The following is a 24,446-nucleotide window of genomic DNA, read 5'->3' as shown; positions in this document are numbered from 1 at the left end:
GTCTCAAAAGACTATTTTGTACGCATTTCCTAAAATGATGTGTAAAAGATCTAATACATTATCTGTGAGCGTGCGTGTTATCTTTTTGGTTGCATCCATACCACCACAAGTACTGCATATGATACCCTTGAAAAGTTGGCTTGATTGATGTTCAGGGGAAAATCTTTAATTTTACTTTACATTTAGCTTTGGAATTAAATTTATGTTTCCTCCATGTTTTAATATTTTTGGTATATATATCCTGGAAAACAGTATTTTATAAACAAAAGGAAAAAAGAAAAATCAAAAAGTAATAAAGCTTCTAATGAATCCTCTTATGTCAAGGGTACTTCTCACAGTTCTACTTTGGTTCATACATCACATTGATAAGTGGGCAGTGGAATTTCAGCGTATTATTATTTTTTTAGATGCAAGTCTGTCTGAGTTTCCACTTTTTATTTCTACTTTAAGGTTTTACTTAAATTTAAGTTTTATTTTGAGTTTAAATTTGAGTTTCATATGTGCCTTTGCCCAAATGTTGAGGGGCTGTGAGTAGCAGAGTCAGAAGAAAAGAGCCAGAGTTTGTCTCAGTTTTACAGATTTAGAGCAAAGGTGTTACATGCAGGTATATTTTAGCTGGCAGAGAAAAAAAATCCCAGAGGTGTGGTATCTTTCTGAACTAGACATATTTCAGGTATATTTTACCATGTTCTTAGAAAGAAACCAATAACATTTTGACCTCAAATTATATTTTCTCCATAAGTTTCCACATTTAAAGAAGGTATTATAGAAAAATAATACTTATGTTTCCATCTTAAGTACTTACTTCAACTTAAAAGTGACTGTTCTACATTGAAGTGTGTAAAGTTGTACGTATGGACAAATTCATAGGATTTAACCATAAATACAGCCAAGCGGGGGGGCTGTTTTGTCAAAAATGACAACTCTTCGGTTATGGAGTCTTTTAATTTAAATGATATTTTTTAAATACAAGCTAGTTTTCCTATCATTTTAAAGAGAGTCCTCAGCAGTCATGGCTTCATCAATTTTAGCTAGAAATTAATGTTAACCCTTTTATTAAGAACAAATCATGTGTATTGATATAACTAAGCTATGCCATCTTAAATTTGTTTGATTTTTGTTGATAAACCACTCCACTACCACCACAGCTTATTTTATTCTTTGTGAGGAAACTTTTACTAATTAGGTCTAAAACAAATATACCTTTATTTTCTCCTTGAGAACATTTGATCATATAACTTTAACAGCTGACTGAAATTTTAAGTCTAGGCATTTAAAAATTGACTATAATGTTAGACATTATGCAGTCATTTTTTAAAGACTGCTTTTTAGACCAGTTTTAGCTTCACGGGAAAACTCAGAAGGATTCAAAGATTTGCCTTATAGTCCTTGCCAACACACATGCACAGCCTCCTGCATTGTCAACATCTCTCAGCAGAGGGGAATGCTTATTGTAATTATATGTAATCAACTTCAGTTCTTGTTAGAGTGCTAATTGTTAGCTTCAGGGATGTTTAAAGTAATATATAAATAAATGTTATTTATTATTTATTTATAAATTTGTTCTGCTGATCTCTAAGGACCTGAATACTTTCATTCTTTTCAATGTAGAGATTTTGAATTATTTTAAAAATAAATTTTAGTTTCCCAATTGAGTAAAATTCATAATTTGCAGAAAGCCACCATCTTAAAACACTATCAAAATTTTTTAAAAAATAGCTTTATTAGAGATCATAATATTGACCATCTACTTAAATTCTAGTGTTTTCTTGACATATGAGGGAGGGTTTCAGATTCTGTTATTGATTTATTAGTAGATAGGCAACCCATTTTGAGATAAGCTAAGGCTATTTTGTACTTATTGCAAATTTGTCATCAAGAGCCACACTAAAAATCCAATTTTACCAGTTCTCATTGCTTAGGAATACTTCATGCTTACTTTCTAGGTTTTAGGAACAATTATTAATCAAGAAGTGATTACTTTAATCTCAAGGAGTATTTTTTCCTTGCATTTGAGAAAGGACTTGCCCTTTTAAAATATGTAATTTTATCTAACATTATTTTTGCATATATAGTTTTACTCCATAATTATTTATGTATACATAGCAAAATATCTGCTTTAACTGAACTAGTGTTATAACAATTTCAAGATAAGTAATTTCTATAGAGTATATATATTCCACTATTGTCCCTACAAAACTATAAGATTGTTCAAAGAGTATTACAAATGATGACTCTTTGATTCCTCCTATTTAGGAAATAAATTGCAAATCTTTATTTTTCCCCCTCAGACTGGGGATTTGTGTAGTAGTTGCCTGATTTTATCATCTTAAAATATGTTTTTCTCACTTTACTTTGCAAACCAGGACCCCCCTCAGCTCCGCGGAATGCCATCTCAAATGTTAATGAAACTAGTGTCTTTCTGGAATGGATTCCTCCTGCTGACACTGGTGGAAGGAAAGATGTGTCATATTATATTGCATGCAAGAAGTGCAACTCCCATGCAGGTGTGTGTGACGAGTGTGGAGGTCATGTCAGGTACCTGCCCCAGCAAATCGGCCTGAAAAACACCTCTGTCATGATGGTGGATCTGCTCGCTCACACAAACTATACCTTTGAGATTGAGGCAGTGAATGGAGTGTCCGACTTGAGCCCAGGAGCCCGGCAGTATGTGTCTGTAAATGTAACCACAAATCAAGCAGGTAAGTGTGATGTCCAACCGAACATGTACCTTAGGCCATGCTCTGCCAAAGATCTCCGCAGCTGAGGGCTACATTGACTGAGATCTGTGAGAGAACTTCTCATGAATCAGAAGGTTAGGACCGGATGTAGAAAACGTCAAAATGTGTTTTTCAGTTTTAAACAAATAAAGGCTAAGGCTTTCTTAGAAGACACAGTCAAGGACAGACAGAAAAAGATGTTTTAATTGAATTTTTCATTAAAAGTACTTGAACAACAATTAAAAATGAAAAAAATCAAAGCAAATAAAAATAATTCTGTAAGTTAAAAAGAACACATTTTTAGCTCAGATTCACTTATAGAAAATTTTTATCTCAGTTTAATGCAGTGTAATTATTATAGTTCAATCTATACTTTTGTTGTTTTGTTTACTTCCAATTTCAATTTATTATTTTAGCATTTAACCTGGCCAGTTTCATTTGCTCATTTGCCCATTTGTTTGGCACCACAGATGAAGTACCTTTTCAGATCGAAAAATTCCCATTATTTTAAAAATTATAACAAGGATACATGAAATTAATTTTCTTTGGTAAATCTACTTATCAAAATTAGAATAACTATGCACTATCTACAACCACATGAAAACACATCTATCTTCCACATGAAGATCTTGGAATTATGAGGTAGTAATTATTAGGGAGTAGACGATACTGTTGTTTGAGATACTAACTTCATGTATTTTCCCTTCAAATACTCACCTTTTAACAAATCAATACACAAAGCTACTTTTCTGGTAAAATAGAATCAAAGATAAACTATGGCTGACTAATTCAACCCATTATACAGAAATAATCATTTAAAGACTATTAACCATTTATAACCAGTTTTTGCCAACAACAGGTATCTGGTTGGGAAAAACATAAAAAACCAAAATATTGTAAATTCCCTCTATTCCCTGGGTACAATTCCCAGTTGAAGGGCATAAGCTTGTCATCTCATTAGTATTGCAGGTGGACTTTTGTCTGTGTGGACATCCTTTCCAGAATACTCAATGAAATAGGATGTGTTTGAATGGAATCAGACTTAGTCACATAATATTGTAGTTTGTGGAATGGCTGAGGTGACAAGAGAATGATGATGGGAATCAAGTCTTGACCAAAATAATTTGAATTATTGGATATATCCAGTCAATCAAGTGGCTTTCACTTAAGAGTAAGAAAATGTATGCAATTAAGTTCATAGTTACTTCTGATTGAGAAAACTGAGGGAAACATTTGGGAGTGTCCGGACAATACAAAGGCATTTGGGCAATTCACTAAGAAACAATCTGCACATTCTAGATGTTTAATCCATGTTCAAAGAAGTTCACAGCTATTTTTACTTCATTAGGGAAAACATTGCACATCGATATGCTACATTTCTCAATGAATTTATATTTTTTTCTCCATTTACTCTTTATCTCAAGGTAGAATCTTAAAAAAAGCTAAAGAGCTGGATAGTAATAGTGAAAATTAAGTTTTTCTTCAGTATAGTCTCAGCTGCTGGCAATACTGGTATATGTCAATTTCTCATTACAATAACTAAATGTTACAGGTGTTCAGTAAATGTGAACCATCTTCACACATCAGAAATACACTGACTTTAAACACGGGATTTCTGGCTTCTTGTATAACATCTTCATTTGGCTCAGCTGTGAATCTTCCATTAACATATCAAGAGAACATAGAACAATCACTAATAATTGTATTATTTTGGGAGAATATTCTCTTTCTTGCATAATCTTCTTTGAAAGCTAAAAGTGATATTTCTCTGATGAACTAGATGTAGGAGATGACTGCTTATTTTTTAAATGATGTGTTGAGCAAATATTTGCTCTAGATGTTTTTTGACTTGCTGGACTGTTCAAACTGAAAAGTGTGTTTTTTAGAACTTTAATACTTAAAGTACTAAGAAAAAAATAATTTTGTCAGGCTGCCCAAGGCATATTATTACATAAAACAAACACTTGTATTCAGAGAAGGCATTTTGTTGATTTTCACTTTTTCCCAATTTCTCAGGGTACACAAACTTACCCCCAAAAAATCAAAGTGAGGAGATTTTTCTTGGTATCTGTCATTCTAAACCAAGTTTCAATTCCCACAAAAATGTTTGACTTCAAGAAACTCCTAAAAAGTCTTAGGTTTAAAGTTACCTTTACTAGACCTTTTTATCAAGTACCAACATTATATAAAGTAGTTTGTGATAATTAGTTTCTAATGCCTGAATATTTTAAAGCATTACATTCAAGAACTGTGAATTTCATAAAAAAAAAATTTCCAGCAGATTTTAACTTTGGAATTTAATTTGGAATGGAAAATCTCCTCTAAGGAATTTTTTTTTGAGATATGCATTTCCTTCTTAATTAATTTGCTTCAAATTTGTAATTTGTTGTCATTTTCTTATTAGTTTGTTTTTATGATATCAATGAACATATAAATTTCAGATTTGAAATTATATTTGGAAAAATACATTTGGAAAATGCAACAAGAAAAAATAACAACTTTTTTACTTTGGAATATTTCATTGTTCATTTTATTTTACACTTTAAATTTAATTTTTAAAGTTTTCAATCACAGTTTACATTCAGTATCGTTCAATGTTATTCTGTGAGTTTCAGATGCACAGCAAAGTGGTTAGAAAATCATTTATTAGATGACTAGACATCAGATTATTTAGATAACACTTCTGTTCTTCCATTTTATACTTTTAGGGTTTCTAAAACATCTCTTTCAGGTAGATGTATGGATGGATAAAAAATAGATAAATAGTGATATATCAATATATAGCATGAAAATTAAAAATCCATTGTCTGCAAATACTTTAAAGTTTTATCAGCTCACAAAATAGTGTATATTTATTATATGCTTCTGTAAACGAAACTTTAAAGTTTTTATTTAAAAATATTTTTGAAGTAGACATACTGTATCTAGCTAAAGATTAAAACCATTTTAATATACACAAATATATATTTTATCCCAAGAAAAATAAGCACACTCTAATAAAAATTATCAATGCTTTAATATGCGAAGGTACAGAATCCTACTTGTGAGCTGTAACAGACCACATTTTAATTGTTTAATTGTTTAATAGTCTTTGACTTTTGGACTCTTTCCTCAGAGGGCTAGTTTGACATGATACGTACCGCAAAATGCATCAAAAACTTTGGAGAGAATGTCCCAACTTGTCTCAGCCTTTTAGAGTGACCAGTGATGTACATGCTCCTTCTCTTTTGATGGGTTTTATTTCTCCGTTCTTGCAAAGGGGTCTGGCAGACAGGATCATCCCGCCTAATCAGATACTTTTAGTTTCATGTCATTCATGTTGTTGAACATCATATTTCAGAGGATGTTGAAATGATCAGGATTACTGAAGACTAAATCAGGCTGGAGAGCTGGCAACTTAAGAGGATGCTGAAACAAGATGGTGAAAGTACAGCATTGTTGTTGCTGAGGGACCACAAACATTTTCTGGGGATCTCTGTTTATGGAAATGTTTAAAAAATACATTGTCACTCATTACACCGTTACTATACTATAGTAACTACTGCAAGGGTCTTTGTTGATTTACTTTGGTGGAGATACCATGTTGGCTATGTTTGTAATCACCACATCATTAAATGTATGGTTGCTTGCAAAGATTAATTTAGCTTCTACTTATATCAAACAGGTAATTTAAATCTGTATGTGCTTATAATCACCATTGTTTATCCCACCATAATTTTTATGGTGACACTAGTTGCTGCATTTCCCCAGAGATACAACAAAATTTGTGTTTACTCTTTTGGTGGGATAAGATGTATTAAATTTCCATTCCTGCAATTTTATAGCCTATACTTCATGGGCCTTAGAAATAAAAAGATAGTTCTATCAGTTGCAGGGTAAATCTTCAAAAACTGTGACCGTGATCTGGTAAAATGATCAAAGGCTAGAATGGAGGCAGCACTGTGCCAATTGTAGTATGATCTCAGTGCAAAATTTTATTCATCACATGACCCCACAGCCTCCATTCAGATCAATGTTTCTTAGTATTATTCTGGATCTGCAGGACTTAGTGTTAGTTCAGAGGCAATATTCAATGATCTCTGAATGATCTGGGCATTGACTGCTATACATACTAAATTTAGAAATGTCCAGAAATACCTTTTTAAAAAAGTTAAAAAGAAATGTACATATGAATGAGATCATGTGATATTTTTTCTTTCACTAACTGGCTCAACTCACTTAGCATAATTTTATCCATGTCAATCCATGCTGTTGAAAAATATGAGAGTTTCTTCTTTTTTTTTACTGCTGCATAGTGATCCATTGTGTAACTGTATCACAGCTTTTTTCTCCACACACCCATTGATGGACACTTAGGCTGTCTCTAAGTCTTGGTTATTGTAAATAGCACTGCTATAAACATAGGTGTGTTTTTGTATTGGTGTTTCAAAATCCTTGGAGTATATTCCCAGAAGTGGAATTTCTGGGTCAAAAGGGAGTTCCACTTTTAATTTTTTAAGGATACTCCAAATTATTTTCCATAATTGCTGCACCAGGGTACATTCCCACCAACAGTGCACTAGGGTTCCCTTTTATTCAAATGCTTGCCAATATTTGTTATTTGTTGATTAATTGATGGTAGCCATTATGACAGGCATAAGGTAACAGGCATCTCATTGTGGTTTTAGTTTGCCTCTCTCTGATGAATAGTGATATTGTGCTTTTTTTCATGTCTGTGGGCCCACACTCTCATATGCAGAATCTAATGAACACAATAAACTAATGAACAAAACAGAAACTTAGATACATAAAATAGACTGACAGCTGGTGGAATGTGGGGGAGAGTGAAATATGTTGAAGGGATTAACCAAAGAACATTTACATACAACCTATGGACATGGACAACAATATGAGGTTTGATTTGGGGAACGGGATGGGGAGAGTAGGGATGGATGGAAGTGGGGAAAGTGAGGGAAAGCAGGAACTAAAAAATTTAAAAGACTAAAAAACCCTCATGACATAACCCCTCACAATTCGATATGCCTAATTATTTAAATTTAAAAGACAAAATTTGTATGCATGTCAGTTTCATTACTATGAATGATTTTCAAATCATTTATTCCTACTTTGAGTATTTGTTAGTACCCAACAATGTTAAAAATAAAATCTTGAACAAAAATAAATGGAAGTATGTAATAAAAAAAAGATGTACACTGTTAACATATGATGCTATTACACAGTCCTTCAAGGGTAGCCAGCTTTTTTTCTTTTAAGGGGCTACAAGGTAAGTAAACTAACTCAGGTATGGGAACTGGTGAGAGACTGTGGCTAGGTCCCGAAATTTTGACTTGTATTGCTCATACCTTGATGCCATTGGTGATACAGATCACCTGGCCTATAACTTTGGTTTGTGAATGTCAGAGTATTATACTTTTTACTCTTCCAATTCTGTTGTCTATTTTGAAATCCATGTGTCCTTCATCTCAATGATCAAGTGCTACTACTTGGCCTCTGCCACACCAAACCCTAAAGAAATCAAGATATCTTTTCACTGTAGCTTCGACCTCTATGTTCTCAAGTACAGAAGACAAAAAGAAAGTTAGAGAAATTTTGTTTATAAATATGGCACTGTCCTCATCAATTTACTTTTCATCATTTTGGTTCAGAAAAATGTCTACTGGGCTATTTTCAAAGATGTTACTAGTGAATATTTTCATGAATCTTGAAAAATAAATCCACTTTAACATTCTTATTTCAGTAGGTAATTTAATGACTTCTTCAACATAAAAAAGTTGTCTCCAGTATCTGAACTTTATTTAAATAAGGCAATCTTTTAGTCCATATTTTGGTCAACTAATAGAAGCATTTACCACCTGTATACCTTAAGAAACTTATTGAACCTAAAATCTCTGATTGTACATTTATACCAGCTTGAATTAAATTGTTTCTCACTCCTATGTAAGGAATACATGAAATCCATTTTCACACACATTCCCAATGTTTCAGTAAATTTAAGTTATAAAATTTGGTGAGTCTCATGTTCGAGAAGTTTTTGTCCTAAGTAGTGATTCGATCATTGGTTCCCAAGACTATATTGGGACCTTGAGTTCAGATGATGCAACAGATTTGGGCAAGAGGAAAATTCCTTCTTTCTATCAGTTAAAAATCTTTGATAAGGTGTTCACCTGGTATTGAAAACACAAGGGAACAACATCCTCATTCAGTTTTAGAATAGTGTAATCAGACAGCAAGAGACTCAGTAAATTGCAGAAGCTGAGAACATTTTGAGCCATCTGAATTCCACATTCTAATGCTCAGGTTTCACTTCTTTCCCAATCAATGAGTTTATCAGAAAGGAAGGCAATGGATTAAATCATTTTTGTGATTTGGGAATTCTGTGGAATAAGACTTCAGTTTTGATGCCTGGCTCTGCCATCTTTTCCACTGGAAGGACATGTGATATATCTGATCATCTCAGTATGACTTGATATCAGAATTCAGACTTTGAGCTGCTTATGTTAATTCTGCTGTGCAGTTAAACACAGCCAATCCTTCCCATATTTCCTGTATTTCTCATGTGTTTATAGCTTAAAACAAGTGGAATTTGGTAACCAGAAGTATCTTCAAGAATTATGTTATTTGAGATGACCACAGGTGATGTGCATATTCCACTCCTCCAAGTGTTGTTAGATTACCATCCTTTAACACCAAATAGGACCTTGTTCCTATGAAATACAACTAACCAGATGTCTGGTCCTATATTTCCATTCCCTTAAAAGGTTGTTTCCTGCAGCACTTCTCTTTGGGAGCATTTTTTAAAATGTATGTCTTAGTTTCTAACACAATTTACCCTGGATAGTTTCAGCAGAAAAATCCTTCAATGGAGTATATTAAGTGGCTCATACAATCACTGAGAAGAATAGATTCAAACATTAGGAGCTAAGTTTTCAGGAGAAATGCCCAACAGCCAACCACAGGTCTGGCCTGATGAAGCAGACATTGCCACAGAGGCTGTCAAACTATAAGGGCAGGTGCTTGACTTTACTGCAATAGCTGCTGCCAGAGGCAGCATGGCCACTACAGAATCGCAAACTTGAAGCTCCTGAAAAATCTTCAAGGTTTGCTGCCATCTTCACCAGTAGAAAGGAAAAACAGAGGCTTTCACAAGAGCCTGATTCTTTAGGCTGTCTATTTGAAGCCATATTTTGCCTGGGCAAGTCAGTCTGATTTTTTGAGTTTTGATTTCTGTGTTGGCTAGATAAGGTCCATCACATGAGATTTATAAATATATACAGTGGCACTCAAATGGAGATGTATGGCAATGAATTGTTCAAATTCAAATGAATATTCCTATGTATAATTTTTAAATATTTTCTCTAATATTTTAGAACAGTCTTTTTTTAAGTAATTGAGAATTGTCCATTTTATAACCTCCTTTCCTTCCACTCTTCCCCCCTTCCTCCTTTCCCTCTTTCCTACCTTTCTTCTTTTGTTTTTTCTCTTTTTTTCCAGTCTATATTTTTCTACTTAAGGTTGAGTATCGAATTAATAGTGTGCCTCAAATCATGGCACGTTATTACTGTCATTAAATCAAGCAAGTCCTCATCATATATATTATTTCTACCCCAAATGCATTCATTTGCCATTTCTACTCTAAAAAGCAACCCTTTTATGTTTATTAATTTTATTCATAACTACTCTTATAAAATATTTAATATTGCATGAGTATGCTTTAAATTTAGTGGGCACCTTACATATCTTCTCTATACTCATTTTTTCACCATAATCAAAATATTTTATAGGTTCATTCATGTTGCTTTTGGCCATCTCACATGATGCCTAAAACTAGCATATACCTACCATACATATCAGCTCAACCCAGGAACAAATCTAGATTAGTATACTGGTTAAAGGTCTAGATGTGGAGCCAGGCTTTCTGGTTTCCATACTATATATGTCACTTACTAGCTGAGTGACATGAGTAAATTACTTAAACCTTCCAGAACCTTAGTTTTTCCATTTGTAAAATAGAAAAACAATATTATCTATAATGCAGGGTGGTTGTGAGGATGAGTTGACATTGGCAAAGCAATTAGTGTAATGACTAGCATTTGATTAAATGTTAATAAAGGCTACTATAATAGTATTCAAGAACCCTTTCAGTAATATTCCAAATACTATGAATTCATGGAAGAAACTAAGGCATTTTATGAGCATTATACAGACAGACTCATTTGTGAAATCAGTTGGAAGGGAGGAAAACATTAAAAAACAAACAAATAAATATAACAGGTAACAGAAGCAATTGCTTCAAGTTAGAGGAGTAAACCAAGAAACTTCATGTTTTCCATAGTGATGCTATCTTCACTGATTTCTTAAATGCAGAGATGTCAATAGCATTAAAGTTCTTCTAATTTTTTTAAAACAACTAAAGCAATAACATGAAGAAATGAGAACAACAGCATCAAAGTAAGAGCAGAAAAGGTGAAATACCTTGCATATAGACAATAGACAGTTTTCATTTTCATCAAAATAGATGTGGAAAAAATACAAATTTTTCTAACTATATCATTGTTATGTGTATTTAGATATTAATTTTAGTCAATTATTGAAAGTTCTAAGGAAAAATATCCACAGACAAATATTTTACTTAATTACATTTCACAAATATCTCTACATCGGCCTCATGCTGATCCTTCTGTCACCGGATTAGTGTTCTGATTATATGACTGCCAACAGGAGCTTTTCATTTTGCCAACTGAAGCTGCCGGTCTGCACTGAAACTTGGCTTAGTGAGGCACAAGTTCTATGCTTATTCCCATGCCTATTTGCTGTTTTGAAAACATAATTTGAAGATGAAACTCTACCTGATGGATTTGTCCAGGATTCACCATTGGTTTATTTAATAATGGTTAGCAAATGAGGTGGAATATTTTTAGAAGCCATCAGAATTCATCTTTGTTTCATTGATTTTAGAATCTTTCTAGAGATGTACTGGGTTTTAAAAGGGGGCTTTCAGGGTGTTCTCTCCTTCTCTCTTTCATTTCTACTTATTGTGGTAATAATGACAGGAGCAACAAGGGCTAGCATGCTTCAGCACTTATTGTGTGCACATTGCTATGCAAAGAACTTTATTTACGTTTCTTATTTGAAAAGGGAATAGGACTACAAACCAGAGTTCTTACCTTGGAGCCATATGTTCTGAATCACTAGTAAATACTGTACATGTTATTTTCTCTACCTAAAACCCATTTCTTATATAATTGTCCTAGAGAGCTCAGCCTTCAGGTCCACTTAAATTGCTCCTAGCTTGAGAAAGCTTTCTCTACTCTTTAGTTTGGGCATGTCCCTCTAACATAATCTAGAGCACAAATCACTATAACTGTATGCTCTCTTGTCTGTTTTTCTAGAATTTCCCCCTGAAGTTCACAACAATGCCTAGCACCTGTGTTTGTTGAAAACAAAACAGTTCATAAATGTTGGAGTTTGATGGTTTTTCAATTGCTCAAATCAGTGTTCAGATCAGTAGTAATGTTGTTGTGTAATGTGTTTTTTTAATTCTTCAGATAATTTTGTACCTAATTATTGTTAGTTTTCATTGGGTCTTTTTCTTTAAAAAAATAATGATCAATACACCCAGCCCTAATTGTCATTCATAGGTTTTTCAGAATTTTGAAGTATGACATTATCATTTAAAGTCTGCTGCTTAGCTGGCTTGCCTACTTTCCTAATCTCCTTTTTAGACACTAATCTTTTCAAAAGGATTCACTGAGAATGACTGAACCCATTCTAGAGAAAGTTTGTGTAATGATTACTGTGCTATTTAAAGTATTTTCTACCTTTAATGTGCTTAATAATTACCTTCTCATGGAACATACACCCTGAATTTACAATTCAATCTATCCAAGAGTTGGCATATTTTAACACACACACACACACACACACACACACACACACACAGAATGTTTCTGTTATAGGCTGGTTTGGGCCTACTTTTTCAGAGAAATTGCACTTGAGGGAGGTTCTAATATTTGTTTCTTGCCCCTCCCTTCCAAGGACGTGGTGACAACCCTCTAATCAGGTGTGTGTGATATTACTTTTCCCAAAAGCTCTTTATAAAATACCTGCTGAAAGTCTGTTTTTATACCAGTGATCATTTTGTTAATGGGATTATCTTTCTCTCTCTTCTGACTAATCCGTGCCCCCCACTGCTCAGCTGGAAGCTAGTTTTAAAATCTGCTCCGTTTGTGTTGATTCTGGTGGAAAACGGATTCCCTGTTCAACAGATACATTTCCTGTGTGAACAAACACACACGTATATTCTTGTGGCTCAGCTCAGAATCACAAAAGCCCAGTATTTGATCTATTCAATGATTCATCTCATTGGCATTTATGCTATGGATTAATTTGTGTAAAGATGTATATTATGAATACTCTGAGGTGCTGTTGCCCTTTATTACTGATCTTTGAGAATTAAGTTCAGAAAGCACCCCCATGGCCTGGCATCACACATATTTTAGTGTGCTATTTAGATGTAGTATAATGGTGAAACCAAAATCATGTTTAAATCAACCATATGCATGAGTTATGTTAGGTCCTGAAGGAAGTTTACTTAGAATACTGAAACGTTTTTTTTCAGAGTATTGAAATGACTTCTTCATGTGATTTTCCTTAAATTGGTTGCCATGCATTAAAACACTAAGTACCTCTTTCATTCCTTTTACTGAGCATTCTAAAAGATAGAAAGTACATAGTTGAGGTCATGTTCCATCCTTAAAGGATTTTGTTTTCCCACTTAAAAAATAAAGAATTAAAGAGTAAATTTAATAAAGTACAACAGTAAGAAAGATATTAATGCCAGGTTAGGTATTAAACTCAGTAACAATAGCACCAAATTCATTTTCTTTGAATGAGGATTCCGATTGACTTGTTGACTTCACAATATTTTCTTTATCTATATCTTGCCTCCTTTATCACATGTCCTTGTCTAAAAGGGCTTTTGTTCAAATCTCCTTAGTCATGATAAATGGTTGCACTTATTACAAATAGATGAGAAACCATTTTGTAATGGCCCTCATAATTATGTAAATGATTACAGCTAGCTTAGTGAATATCACTACTAACCATAGTCAATCTTTAGTGATAAAGATATGTTGTTGAATGAAATAGTAAAACCAAATAAATAAAAAATAAGACCATTTGATTTTGGGGAACATTTTCACTTGCTTTATTATATCTGTGTTGATAATTAGCAGTCCATTCGATACATTATTGGAAAACAGTCAGAGCCTGTCGCCTGTTTTGTGGCAGGACACAGACACTGGTGTCTTATCTAAACAAGCATCCAGCCAGAAGGATTGTTTTGAAGCTGGGAAATGTTTTTGTTAAACAAAATATACTTTGAGTGATGGCTTTTTGACCTTATTTTTAAGTATATTTTCCTCTAGTAGGAAGAAAAGAGAGGCTAGTTTATGAATCTTCATGCCTAAAAGGCCTGAGGATATGTACTGTATTGCAAACGGCTACTTAAATTATAACTCAAGCAATGTTTTCCTTTAAACCTGCAGTAAGAACCAAATACAAACGTTAACACAAACGTATTCTATCAGTGTTGTTTCTTTGTTCTAGTTATAGAGCCTAAAGTATCTGAATTTAGAGCGTCTTTACTTTTTAAATAATCTTTATTTTCCCTAATAAGCCAGTAAATTACATTTGAAGACATAATCTTTTAGGTTATAATTACTGTCATCAAGTATATACTCATATCACCCCCCCCCCCAGCTGGTGTGGCTCAATGGACTGAGTACGGGCCTGAGAACCAAAGGGTCGCAAGTTTGATTCTTGGTCAGGGCACATGCCTGAATTGAGGGTCAGGTCCCCAGTTGGGGCATGCACAAGAGGCAACCACACACTGATGTTTCTTTCCCTTTCTTTCTCCCTCCCTTCCTCTCTCTCTAAAAATAAATAAATAAAACCTTTACAAAAATGAGTACACTGGTATTAATAAGGCTTTACTGGTTATTACGAAATGTTTATCCCTTGATATGCTATAGGCATAAAAGAAATACATTTTAAAAAATCTAAGTTATTATTGGTAATAATAAGAGTGATAGTAGTACTTAATGTTTATTTTTGTTTTGGCCCAATTTAGAGAATTAAAATTTGTGTATAAGAATAAAAGGATTCAAAGACTGAATGCATAATTTTTAACATTTCCTAATAGGATGCTGATACTGGTACTCTCAGAGGAAATCTTGACATTCATTTGTTCTTGGGATTTATGTCTATTTTTCTAGAGACCAGGACTGGAAATACTAGTGGCTTGTCCCTATAACTGTGAAATTACACACTTACATAATTGATAGGTGATATTAATGTCACCTTGTCTGACTTTTTTCTTTTCTTGTTAAAGCACTATCATTATATTTGGTGTTTCTATTATTTTATTACTTTTAATGAAAATATTCAACACTATGCATTACTGTGCTGACTTTAATGGAGAGAAATAGTATGCATCAACTTGATTATAAGATAGAGAAAATAAATATTCTATTTTTATGTGTTTAGAAAACCCTTAAAACTTTCTTCAGTTACTTATATATGAGCTGAGGTTTTTAGAATCAAAATTGTGTAAACTTTTATAAAGACTAACCATCACCTCTTGGTGAAATAACTATTATTTGTTTTATTAGAAAACCACATTCAGGGTGCAGTTAGACTCTCTGCTTTTACTGCAATCTGTTCTCCCTTGATTTTGCTGGTTTTTCTTTTACTAATGTGAGTTACTTCTTCATACTTAATTAGGATTCATCTTAAAATCCTTAATTATGTATTATTTCAACATGTTTTAAAATATTGACAAATTATAATGGTGATGATAGCAAGAACAGGATCACCAAGTGCCAAGTTGTTTCAGTTTTATAGATGTGCTAATAACCCAATTACATTGCTCACCTGTATTCAGTCCTGGAGCTCTGAGAAACTAAAGGTATCTCCAGTTTCATTTAATCTACCCATAGCTTTGGTTTTATAATTGTTTAACATGAGACACTTTTCTTGTATAATATTTTCTCAAATACAAACAACAAAAAGGATCACACACTGTTGTATTTACTTTTCATACCAACTCTTTGAGATATATGTTATATTGCTGTTTTAGACATAGTTAATAAACTAGAGATTGAAATTTAAAGTTGTCTGACTCAACAGCAGCCAAGAAGCTATGAGTGACATACATTCAAATAGAATGCACTTAACCAATATCTGGAATATATTTTATCATTGGAAGGCACTGGTTTCAGAGCAGTTTGATAATGGATTTGTCTCCATTTCTCGTAAATTTGCACAGTTTGACCCTCTTCTGAGTCTGCTTTTCCTCGAAATAGAACTTTCCCACAGGAGCACAATGGCTAAATCAATTCTAGACCTAATAATATGCATACCACATCATCAACGGGAAATAAAACTTCCCCCCATTCCTCAACTAAAGGTCCTAGACTTCTTCACTCACCAAGATAGCTTGATAGTGTGTGCACCACTGGACCCGTCACTGTGGTTAGAGGTTGGGAATAGACCAGCTGGCTCATTCCTATCAACTTCTGTGTGGAAGAATTTATGGTTTTCCCCAAGGACTCAGATGTAGCACCAATCCCATAGCACAAACATGTGCTAAAACTGTAGCACATTAGAAGGTAGATGGGATGGATTTGGGAATTAAATCATTTTCTTTGCCAAGTGAAGTGATTTCTGTTCTAATTCATAAATGTTTTCTGAAAGGTTTTCTATTAGTATTTCAAGTATCTTCATGAGTAAAATTCCCTTTCTCCTGGAACATCCAACCTTTAAAAAATTATTTTGTTAGTTTTGCAGTTTCTCTGTAAGTTATTTTATGTTTTCCACTAATTTGTACATTTTTTATTTTTCAATGTTCTGACCCTAGTACCTTTTCTTTTCTTACTTAAAATAATAAAAGTCATATATTTCAGTATAAAAGGATGCTTGACTATGTTCTGTGTTACAAGCCACCCCAAAACTCTGTGATGTAAAGCTTTTGATGATTTATTTTTGTCATGAGTTTATGTATCAGCTACATGTTCCTTCTTGCTTTAGATGGCTTATCCATATACAGTCAGATGTAGGTTGGGTGGGTGATTGTATTAGTTCTCTACTGCTGTTGTAACAAATTAAGATAAACATGAAGGCTAACGACTGACTTATTGGGCTACATTCAAGGTGTCCTCAGGGTGGTGTTCCTTTTGGAGGCTCTAGGAAAGAAGTCATTTCCATATTTGTCAAGACCCTAGGGTTCCTTGTTTTCTTTGGTTTCCTGCACTCTCCCTCCAACTTTAAAGCCAGAAATGGTAACTAGAGTTCTCTTTGCATTGCTTTATCCTGACCTCTTTTTCTGCCCTTCATGTACTATTGTGGTTACATTGGATCTACTGAAATGACCTGGGATGACTTTTTTAATCTATGAATTAGCAACCTTAATTCCATCTGCTATGTAGTTCCATTTTCTATGCAATATAACATTCAGAGGTTTTAGGGATTAAAATAATGAATATCTTTGGAGAACCATTATTCTGCTTATCTGTATGTGCTTACTGCAGTGGCTGTTAATTGTGGCTGGGCTCTCTTACAAATGAAGATTGGCAGATTGGTTTATTTAGGATGATGGTCTTGGTAGGGTAACTTGACTTGACCCCATTTGGACTTTCAACTTGCAGCAGTTTGGCACAGGCCATCTGTTTGTTGAAGTCATATTCTGAAGAAAAATAGCTTGCCATCACATTCATTGTTCTCTACTGGCAGAAAGTGAATGAAAATGTCAGTCCACTCAAAAAGACTTTCGTAATGACTTTGGTTTATTCTCTGAGCATATAAACTCTCTTTCCTTTTGATCTTCCTATATGTTTTTCTGACCAGCATCCTACCATCTTCCCCTTGCTCATGGCACTGAGTAGAAGACACATTAATCTATTTATATTCTGGTTTATCGTGGGTGTGGTCTACTGGGAAATGAATAAAAGAGTCAAGTTTTACCCTGCTTTGTAGCCATCTCTTCAATATACAATTTAATAACTACCTTGTTTATGTCATTGGTTATCACTATTGGGTCTTCATTTCTGCTTTCTGTTCCCAGATGAGGAAAAGACATGGGAAATTCATGGGAGCAGCTATAGGCTCAAATGCACTGTGGTTGCTCCACTAGAAGGAAAGAGGAATGCTACAGAAAGTATCTGACTTTAATAGCAGGACTGTTGGACCATAAAATCTTAAGGAAAAGAAGCAACCTGGACACAAAGTCCACGTTTACATTTAGATATTACAAGGTAATGTTTGAGAGTTGCCATAATTATAGGTTCTTTTTCATGCTTTTTTCCACCTCATATCCCATGTCCAACCATTAATAAACCCTAGTTGTTCAACACCTAAATGTGTCTATATAATTTATTTTTTACTCATTTCATTGCTAACACTTTGATCCAAACTATCACTATTTTATAACTGGATTACTGAAATGATCTCCTAATTAACTCCCTTGTTTTTGCTTGGGACCTCTACAGTTTATTTTCAAAATAAAAACCACAAGAATCTCTTTAAAATATTCCAGATTATATCACATCCTTGCTCAAAATCACCTCATGACTCCCCATCTTGCTCAGAGTAACACACATAGATCTACATGACCTAGATCTTCCTTATTTCTTTGGCTCACCTCATCTGCCAATACATTCTCATTCACTCCCTTTGCTTGGTCCACTTGCCTCCTTCTTAATCATTGACTTTCCAGATATATACCAATCCCAGAACTTTTATTCAGGCTGTTACTTTTGCCTAAAACCAGCTTTTCCAAATATCCCCATGTCTTCCCACTTTTATGATGACAAATGCCTTTTGATTGAATATCTTTTAAGAAATGTCTCTTGAAGATTGTATTTAAAATTGTGTGCAATTGCTCATGCATGGGCATGCATGCACACACACACAACCTTCCTCACCATGGCCTCCCTTAACCCACTTATCAATTTTATTGTTTTCCATAGTACCTATCACTCTCTTAACACTATATACTTAATTAAACCTTTTGTGTCACCTTAAAAATGTAAGTTCCATTAGTGCAGTAATTTTACTATAATTTGTTGTCAATAAATGCACCTGCATATAGAAAGAACTTAATTATTTAAAGATCGAGAGAAGGAATGAATGATTGGAATTCTTAAGTGGTATATTTTTACAAATATATATATTTTTCTTAGCAAATTCAAGTTATATTATGTTGTTGTTTTTTTCATACAACACATCTACCTCTTCTTAATTCTCAAATCATTTGCTAATTTCACATTATAAAATATCATTACATAGTTTGATAGCATGGGACACACAGAGAGTATATCCTCTTATTATGTCTAATTTTTCTTTGGTTGTCCCTACTCAATCTTTATTTCCTAGATAATCTGACTTCTTTCAGGAGGCTCTCTTTGAAAGTCAAATGAAATAGGTGCCTCCCTTCAGTATTCTTCAATTTTTACCACTCTCCTACAAGTATGTTTTAATTTGCTTTCTTATTTCCCTTTCCCACTGTATGGTAAACTCCATGAGGGCAGACATTATGCATGTTTTATTCATGACTGTCCTCACTGACTGGTATAGTTATAACACACAACAGGTGTTCATAAATATTTTAAGCATATTACTGAATTAATGCAATTCATTGAAATGTTATTGTTTTTCAAAATCAGGAATCCTTTTTTAAATGTTTTTATTTTATTCATAGAAAGCTTATCCCTTCTAGATACTAATGCCAATTCTGCCTGACTCTTTTTTTGTTTGTTTGTTTTTTAAACAGAAGCTCTCTGTTCTGTGACTCAGAGTACATTTTTTTTAAAGATTTATTTTTTATTTATTTTTATAGAGGGAGGGGAGGGAGATAGAGAGAGAGAGAAACATCAATGTGCAGTTGCTGCGGGTCATGGCCTGCAACCCAGGCATGTGCCCTGACTGGGAATCGAACCTGCGACACTTTGGTTCACAGCCCGTGCTCAATCCACTGAGCTATGCCATCCAGGACTTCTGCCTGACTCTTTAGGGAATATTTTCCCTTAGTCAAAATTTCTACATTTTAAATAATAATAATCTTGCCCAATTTCCTCTTGAAATATTGTTTTGTTTTGTACATTATTCAATTTTACAATTTAACTATTTCATAAGTTGTTACAATAAAGTCATAGTTAGGCAAACTATCACACAGCTTTCGGTTTCTCACTTCTTTGTAAGACTGTGTAAATTATTTAGGTACTATTTAGGTTAGGTTAACTGCATGTCTTAAAATAAAAGTGCCAGTTTGCCCTTTGAGTGGCTTTATCAGTTACTGAAAGTAATTATATATATATCTTCTTCTCTTTGTTCTTTTTTAATTTCTAGACATGACAGTTTAGTTATAAATATGTTATATGTGTATGTTTGCTTTTACAATATCATTTATTTGTATCAGATACTAGGATAAATTAATTCATTACAACCTCAACTACAATAATATAGAATGACATTTATCACTGTGCACTATACAGTGACAAAAACATTGAAAATTAATTTTCTTATAGGCCATGGCTACTAGATACAATCTCATATTCTCAATACTGCATTTATTATCATATGATTTTTAGAAAGTTTAATAGCTATGGTAGGGTATAAAAATATGACCACAGATTCTTAAAGCTCCTTTCATTAAGAGCTAGAGTCTGTTTCTGCAGTGCTTGAATCTGAGCTGGTTTGTGACTTTTCTTGAATAATAGATGTGACAGAAAAAAGGTATGAAATCTAGAACAAAGGCCTCTAAATACTTGCAGCTTCCTTTCCCACCTCTTGGAACTCTGGGATCATCATTCTCTGTGGAAGTCTGGTCCAGCATGAAAACTGGTATATAAAGAACTGAAGGCATACATGACTAGTAAATAGAGAAACCAGAATTTGAACCCAGGGAATTTTGCTTCAGAGGCATTACCTTAACCACTATCCTTTATTAGTTTTCATATTTAATTCAGAAATCAACATAGATTATTTATTATTAAAATGCAAAGATAAAACTTCTGCAATAGCCTGTTTTATACATTAATTATGTATGAGTTATTTTATTTATGTCTATCTGTCTACCTACATCCCCATAATCTTTGCATCCATATGCTTCTTTCCTTCAGAAGAAGGCATGTTCTATTTAAAAATTATCATTTTGAAATTATGAGTTCTTAACTCTTCTGGGATATGCATTTAAAGATTACTGTTAGCAAATATTAGTTCAAAGAAATAGAATATATTCTTAAAGAGAAATCTATTTCAACAGAGCAAAAAAGGAGGGGATAATTGTTTAATACAACTTATAGAGAGCTTACTATATTGTTTTCATGTATTAAACTATCCAATCCATATAATTACCCTATGATGTAGGCATAGTGTTTTCACCATTTAAGAGGACTACCAGTTTAGGTAACTTCATTAAGCCACAGACCTTGTATGCAACCCAAGCAAGCTAATCTAGACTTCATCGCATTAACCAAAGCATGATGCAGTTTCTTCATATAAAGCCCAATGTTCTCCTCCTCTTCTCTACTTCATAGAGAAATGAGTGTGGTGTGTTTCTTTCAGTTCCAAATGGAAGTATGTGTGGCTCCTCAAAAGTCTATTTTTCCTACGTTTAAGAATAATATTTAGTGTATTATAGAGGTCCAGTCTAAGGTTATCATTTCTTTCTATCTATCTTTCATTGGTTACACTGATTTACATTACACCTCAGTAAAATAATAATATTTATAATGTGTATGATATTTATTGCTGCAATGAGATAGTAAATAAAGTCACTGGGTTATGGATTTTCAGATACTGAGCAGTTTAATCTGATTGAAAAGAAGGTAATGACTTTGTGCATATTAATGTGCTCTCATGGTCTAAAATGGAAAGAAAACTTTCATTTATTACTGATCAAGTTTGACAAAGTGGACAGGTCACATATTATAAATCAACTAATAGTGGTGTGTGTGGGTTTGTGCCTGTTTATTTTACTTGTTTTTCCCTTTTGTAGCTGATATACTTCCAATAAAATCATATTTGACTAAAATAATTGTTTTTACACCTTCTACATTGATTAAAAATTTAATTAAACATTTCCAAGGCCCATTAATTACTTGGCTCCCTTCAAGCTCTCCCATAATAAATTAAGCAGTGTGATTAGTTAAAAATGCAGTCTTCTTGTGACACACTAATCAGCATTAACATTTCATTGGTGATTCTAAGACGAAGTGCATGTTTTTCTTTTTTATTAGTCTTTAACAAATTGGAGAACAGCTTCCATAGCATGTGTAGAATCATAGGGCATTTTATACTACTATTGCCTTTTTATTCCATTTCCCTGAACAAAAAGAAAATTGAAGAACAGGGTAAAAAAGAGTTCAGAAATAGAATCACAGAACTTAATACTGTGAAATCTGCCAAAGAAGCAAAGGCAGTAAAGATCTGCCTCTGGTATAGAAACCTGCTTTGCTGTCTGATGAGAGGCCTCTTTTCTTTCAGCTCCAGGCTGGCAGAGCACTGTTCAGCATTCATTCTGATGGCCGCTATTTTCAAGCAAATTTGCATAGTACTTATTCATACTGATTCACAGTCTTCCTTTTAACGGGTTTCTTTCTCCTTCCAACTTTCCTTTTGGTTGCCTTTCTTATCCAGTTAAGTAGAAAAAATAATGTGCTTGTGAATGGCTCTGAAATCTGATCATTCTTTTAGAAGACTCAAAGAAATTTTTTTCTAAATTTAGTTCATAAACATAAAGTTGTGCATATTTTTGCAATCCTTGACCTTTAAATAGAAGAAGCCCTACCTTTTGTTCTGCATTAACATTTGTGTAGTGGCATCTGACATTGATCTGAGTTTCTAAATAATAGTTCCTGTTTGATTAATTGCTCTTCAATATTTGCTGAGGGTTCATTGAACATTGCAGGAGACCAACACTATTCATATGTGGCAGAATTTGCTCTTTGTCCTTCAGATTTTTTCTTACTGTTCAATATCCAATCATTTCAGTACATATGAATGTAAAATATTTCTTTCTGGCCATCATTAACTTTTTAATCATTTTTCCCATAACAATATGATATCATTTATTGACAGCAGTTTCATTGCTGCCATTATTTTGCAATCAAATACATAAGATTAAAAATGTTCTCAAATATTTAATAGCTAAGCAAGTGCCCAGGAAACATGGATGATAATTATCATCCTGGTGACTTTTACTTAAATGATAGCCCACAACTGCTACTGCCACTAGAGTTTAGCTGTGTTCACATTGTTATTAAGTCACAATTATACAACTAAAATGAGCCTGGTAGACAAAGCAATGATCAGATTGCCTGATGTCTAATCAAAGCATGATGTTCTATCCCTCTCTCATTCTCTCTTTCCCTACATACAGATTTTAATTCAAAATATTCTCAATTCTCAAAAAAATTCAGAAAGTTTTGCTTTGAAAATCCAACACCATATGCACTTACCTGTTTACAGAATATAGAATCTAGAATTTGTGTTTTAGCATTTGATAGAACCAGAAAAAGCCATGCTGATCTTGTGATATAAATATACTGCTTACTGTAATCTGAATTTAGGTTCTATTCTTTCAATCAGTTCAATAAATATTTTCCTCACTTTCCATAGTTAAAGAATTTGATGTTTTTCTAGGGCAGAAAATTTAAAATCTTTGCATTAATTCATTTTCACATGTGTTGGAGAAAAAGGTAGATAACAGATTACACAAACATGACTATGAATTTCATTCTTCAGTGGAATACATAGTCACCAGTGTGGAATCTTACTCATTTTTTATTATAATTTGTATGTATAACTTAAGAATATATCTTTCTCTACTATTTTAATTAGGATTTTTAGTATAAATTTTTGTATGTGCTGGTACAGTAAAATAAGAGATAAAACTAGTTTATAAATTTAAAAATAATTAACAGCATAATTTTGGAAAGCACAGAACAGTGTCACAAACCTGTATGCATTTAACTTAAAATGATTGCACAAAGGCAAAGGAATTTGAAATAAAATGTTTCTTTCTGCCATACAATTCTAAAAACGATGCTCATTTATTACCCAAAATTTTCTCCTTTAAATTTTTCTAAGTTACTAGAACCATTGTTTATATGAACAAAGATTGAGGAAGGGAATTCTTAGAAAGTGTTACTCAGTGAAAAGGAAAACAGGGAAAAAATGATGCTGACAGGCTCAGCACAATTTTCTTCTGTTTTGGAGTAAATTTTTTCTTCTTTAAAAATATTTGTTATTTTACCAAAAATCTATAGATGTTAAATAGAATACAGAAAATACATTGCAAAAGCTGTTTTTAGTTGTGGATATTTTGAACACTCTAATTTCCTCCTTATTTCTGTTCAACCATTTTCAAATGTAAAGACATTATTTGATGTCATTTCAATTACTTTGCTGAAATCATTAAAAACGACACATTGTTTTAAGAGTATGTAAACACAAAACATTTACTGCCTGATTTTCTATTTATTAGTTTTTACAGCCATGGAATATTTATTTCTTTTATTTTTTATGTTAGCTGGGCTAGCTAATATTTTGTTTTAAACAATGATTTTTTTCTATCACAAATTTACTGAAAATAACTATCCTGCTGCCTGCCTTGTGCCTGTATGCTAGTGTGTGTTTAAGATAATGATAAATAATATTACATAAGTT

General features: G+C 33.2%; 1 protein-coding gene across 9 annotated transcripts in view; it reads left to right on the top strand.

The window, feature by feature from the left end:
• Positions 1 to 24,446, top strand: part of EPHA5 (EPH receptor A5) — a 310,111-nt gene that overhangs the window by 156,594 nt on the left and 129,071 nt on the right. For 4 of the 9 annotated variants that reach the window (XM_028507835.2, XM_028507833.2, XM_028507834.2 and 1 more), the window contains exon 5: positions 2,367 to 2,702. The exons of the other annotated variants lie outside the window; for them this stretch is intronic. In XM_028507835.2, the coding sequence (XP_028363636.1) occupies positions 2,367 to 2,702 (336 nt within the window). The remainder of the gene's footprint in view (positions 1 to 2,366; positions 2,703 to 24,446) is intronic. 9 annotated transcript variants of the gene reach the window in all.

This window comes from Phyllostomus discolor, chromosome 1, assembly GCF_004126475.2.
Source record: "Phyllostomus discolor isolate MPI-MPIP mPhyDis1 chromosome 1, mPhyDis1.pri.v3, whole genome shotgun sequence".
NCBI classification, from domain to species: Eukaryota; Metazoa; Chordata; class Mammalia; order Chiroptera; family Phyllostomidae; genus Phyllostomus; species Phyllostomus discolor.
Note: the sequence above shows the minus strand (reverse complement) of the source record. Positions and strands in the feature narration are given on the sequence as shown.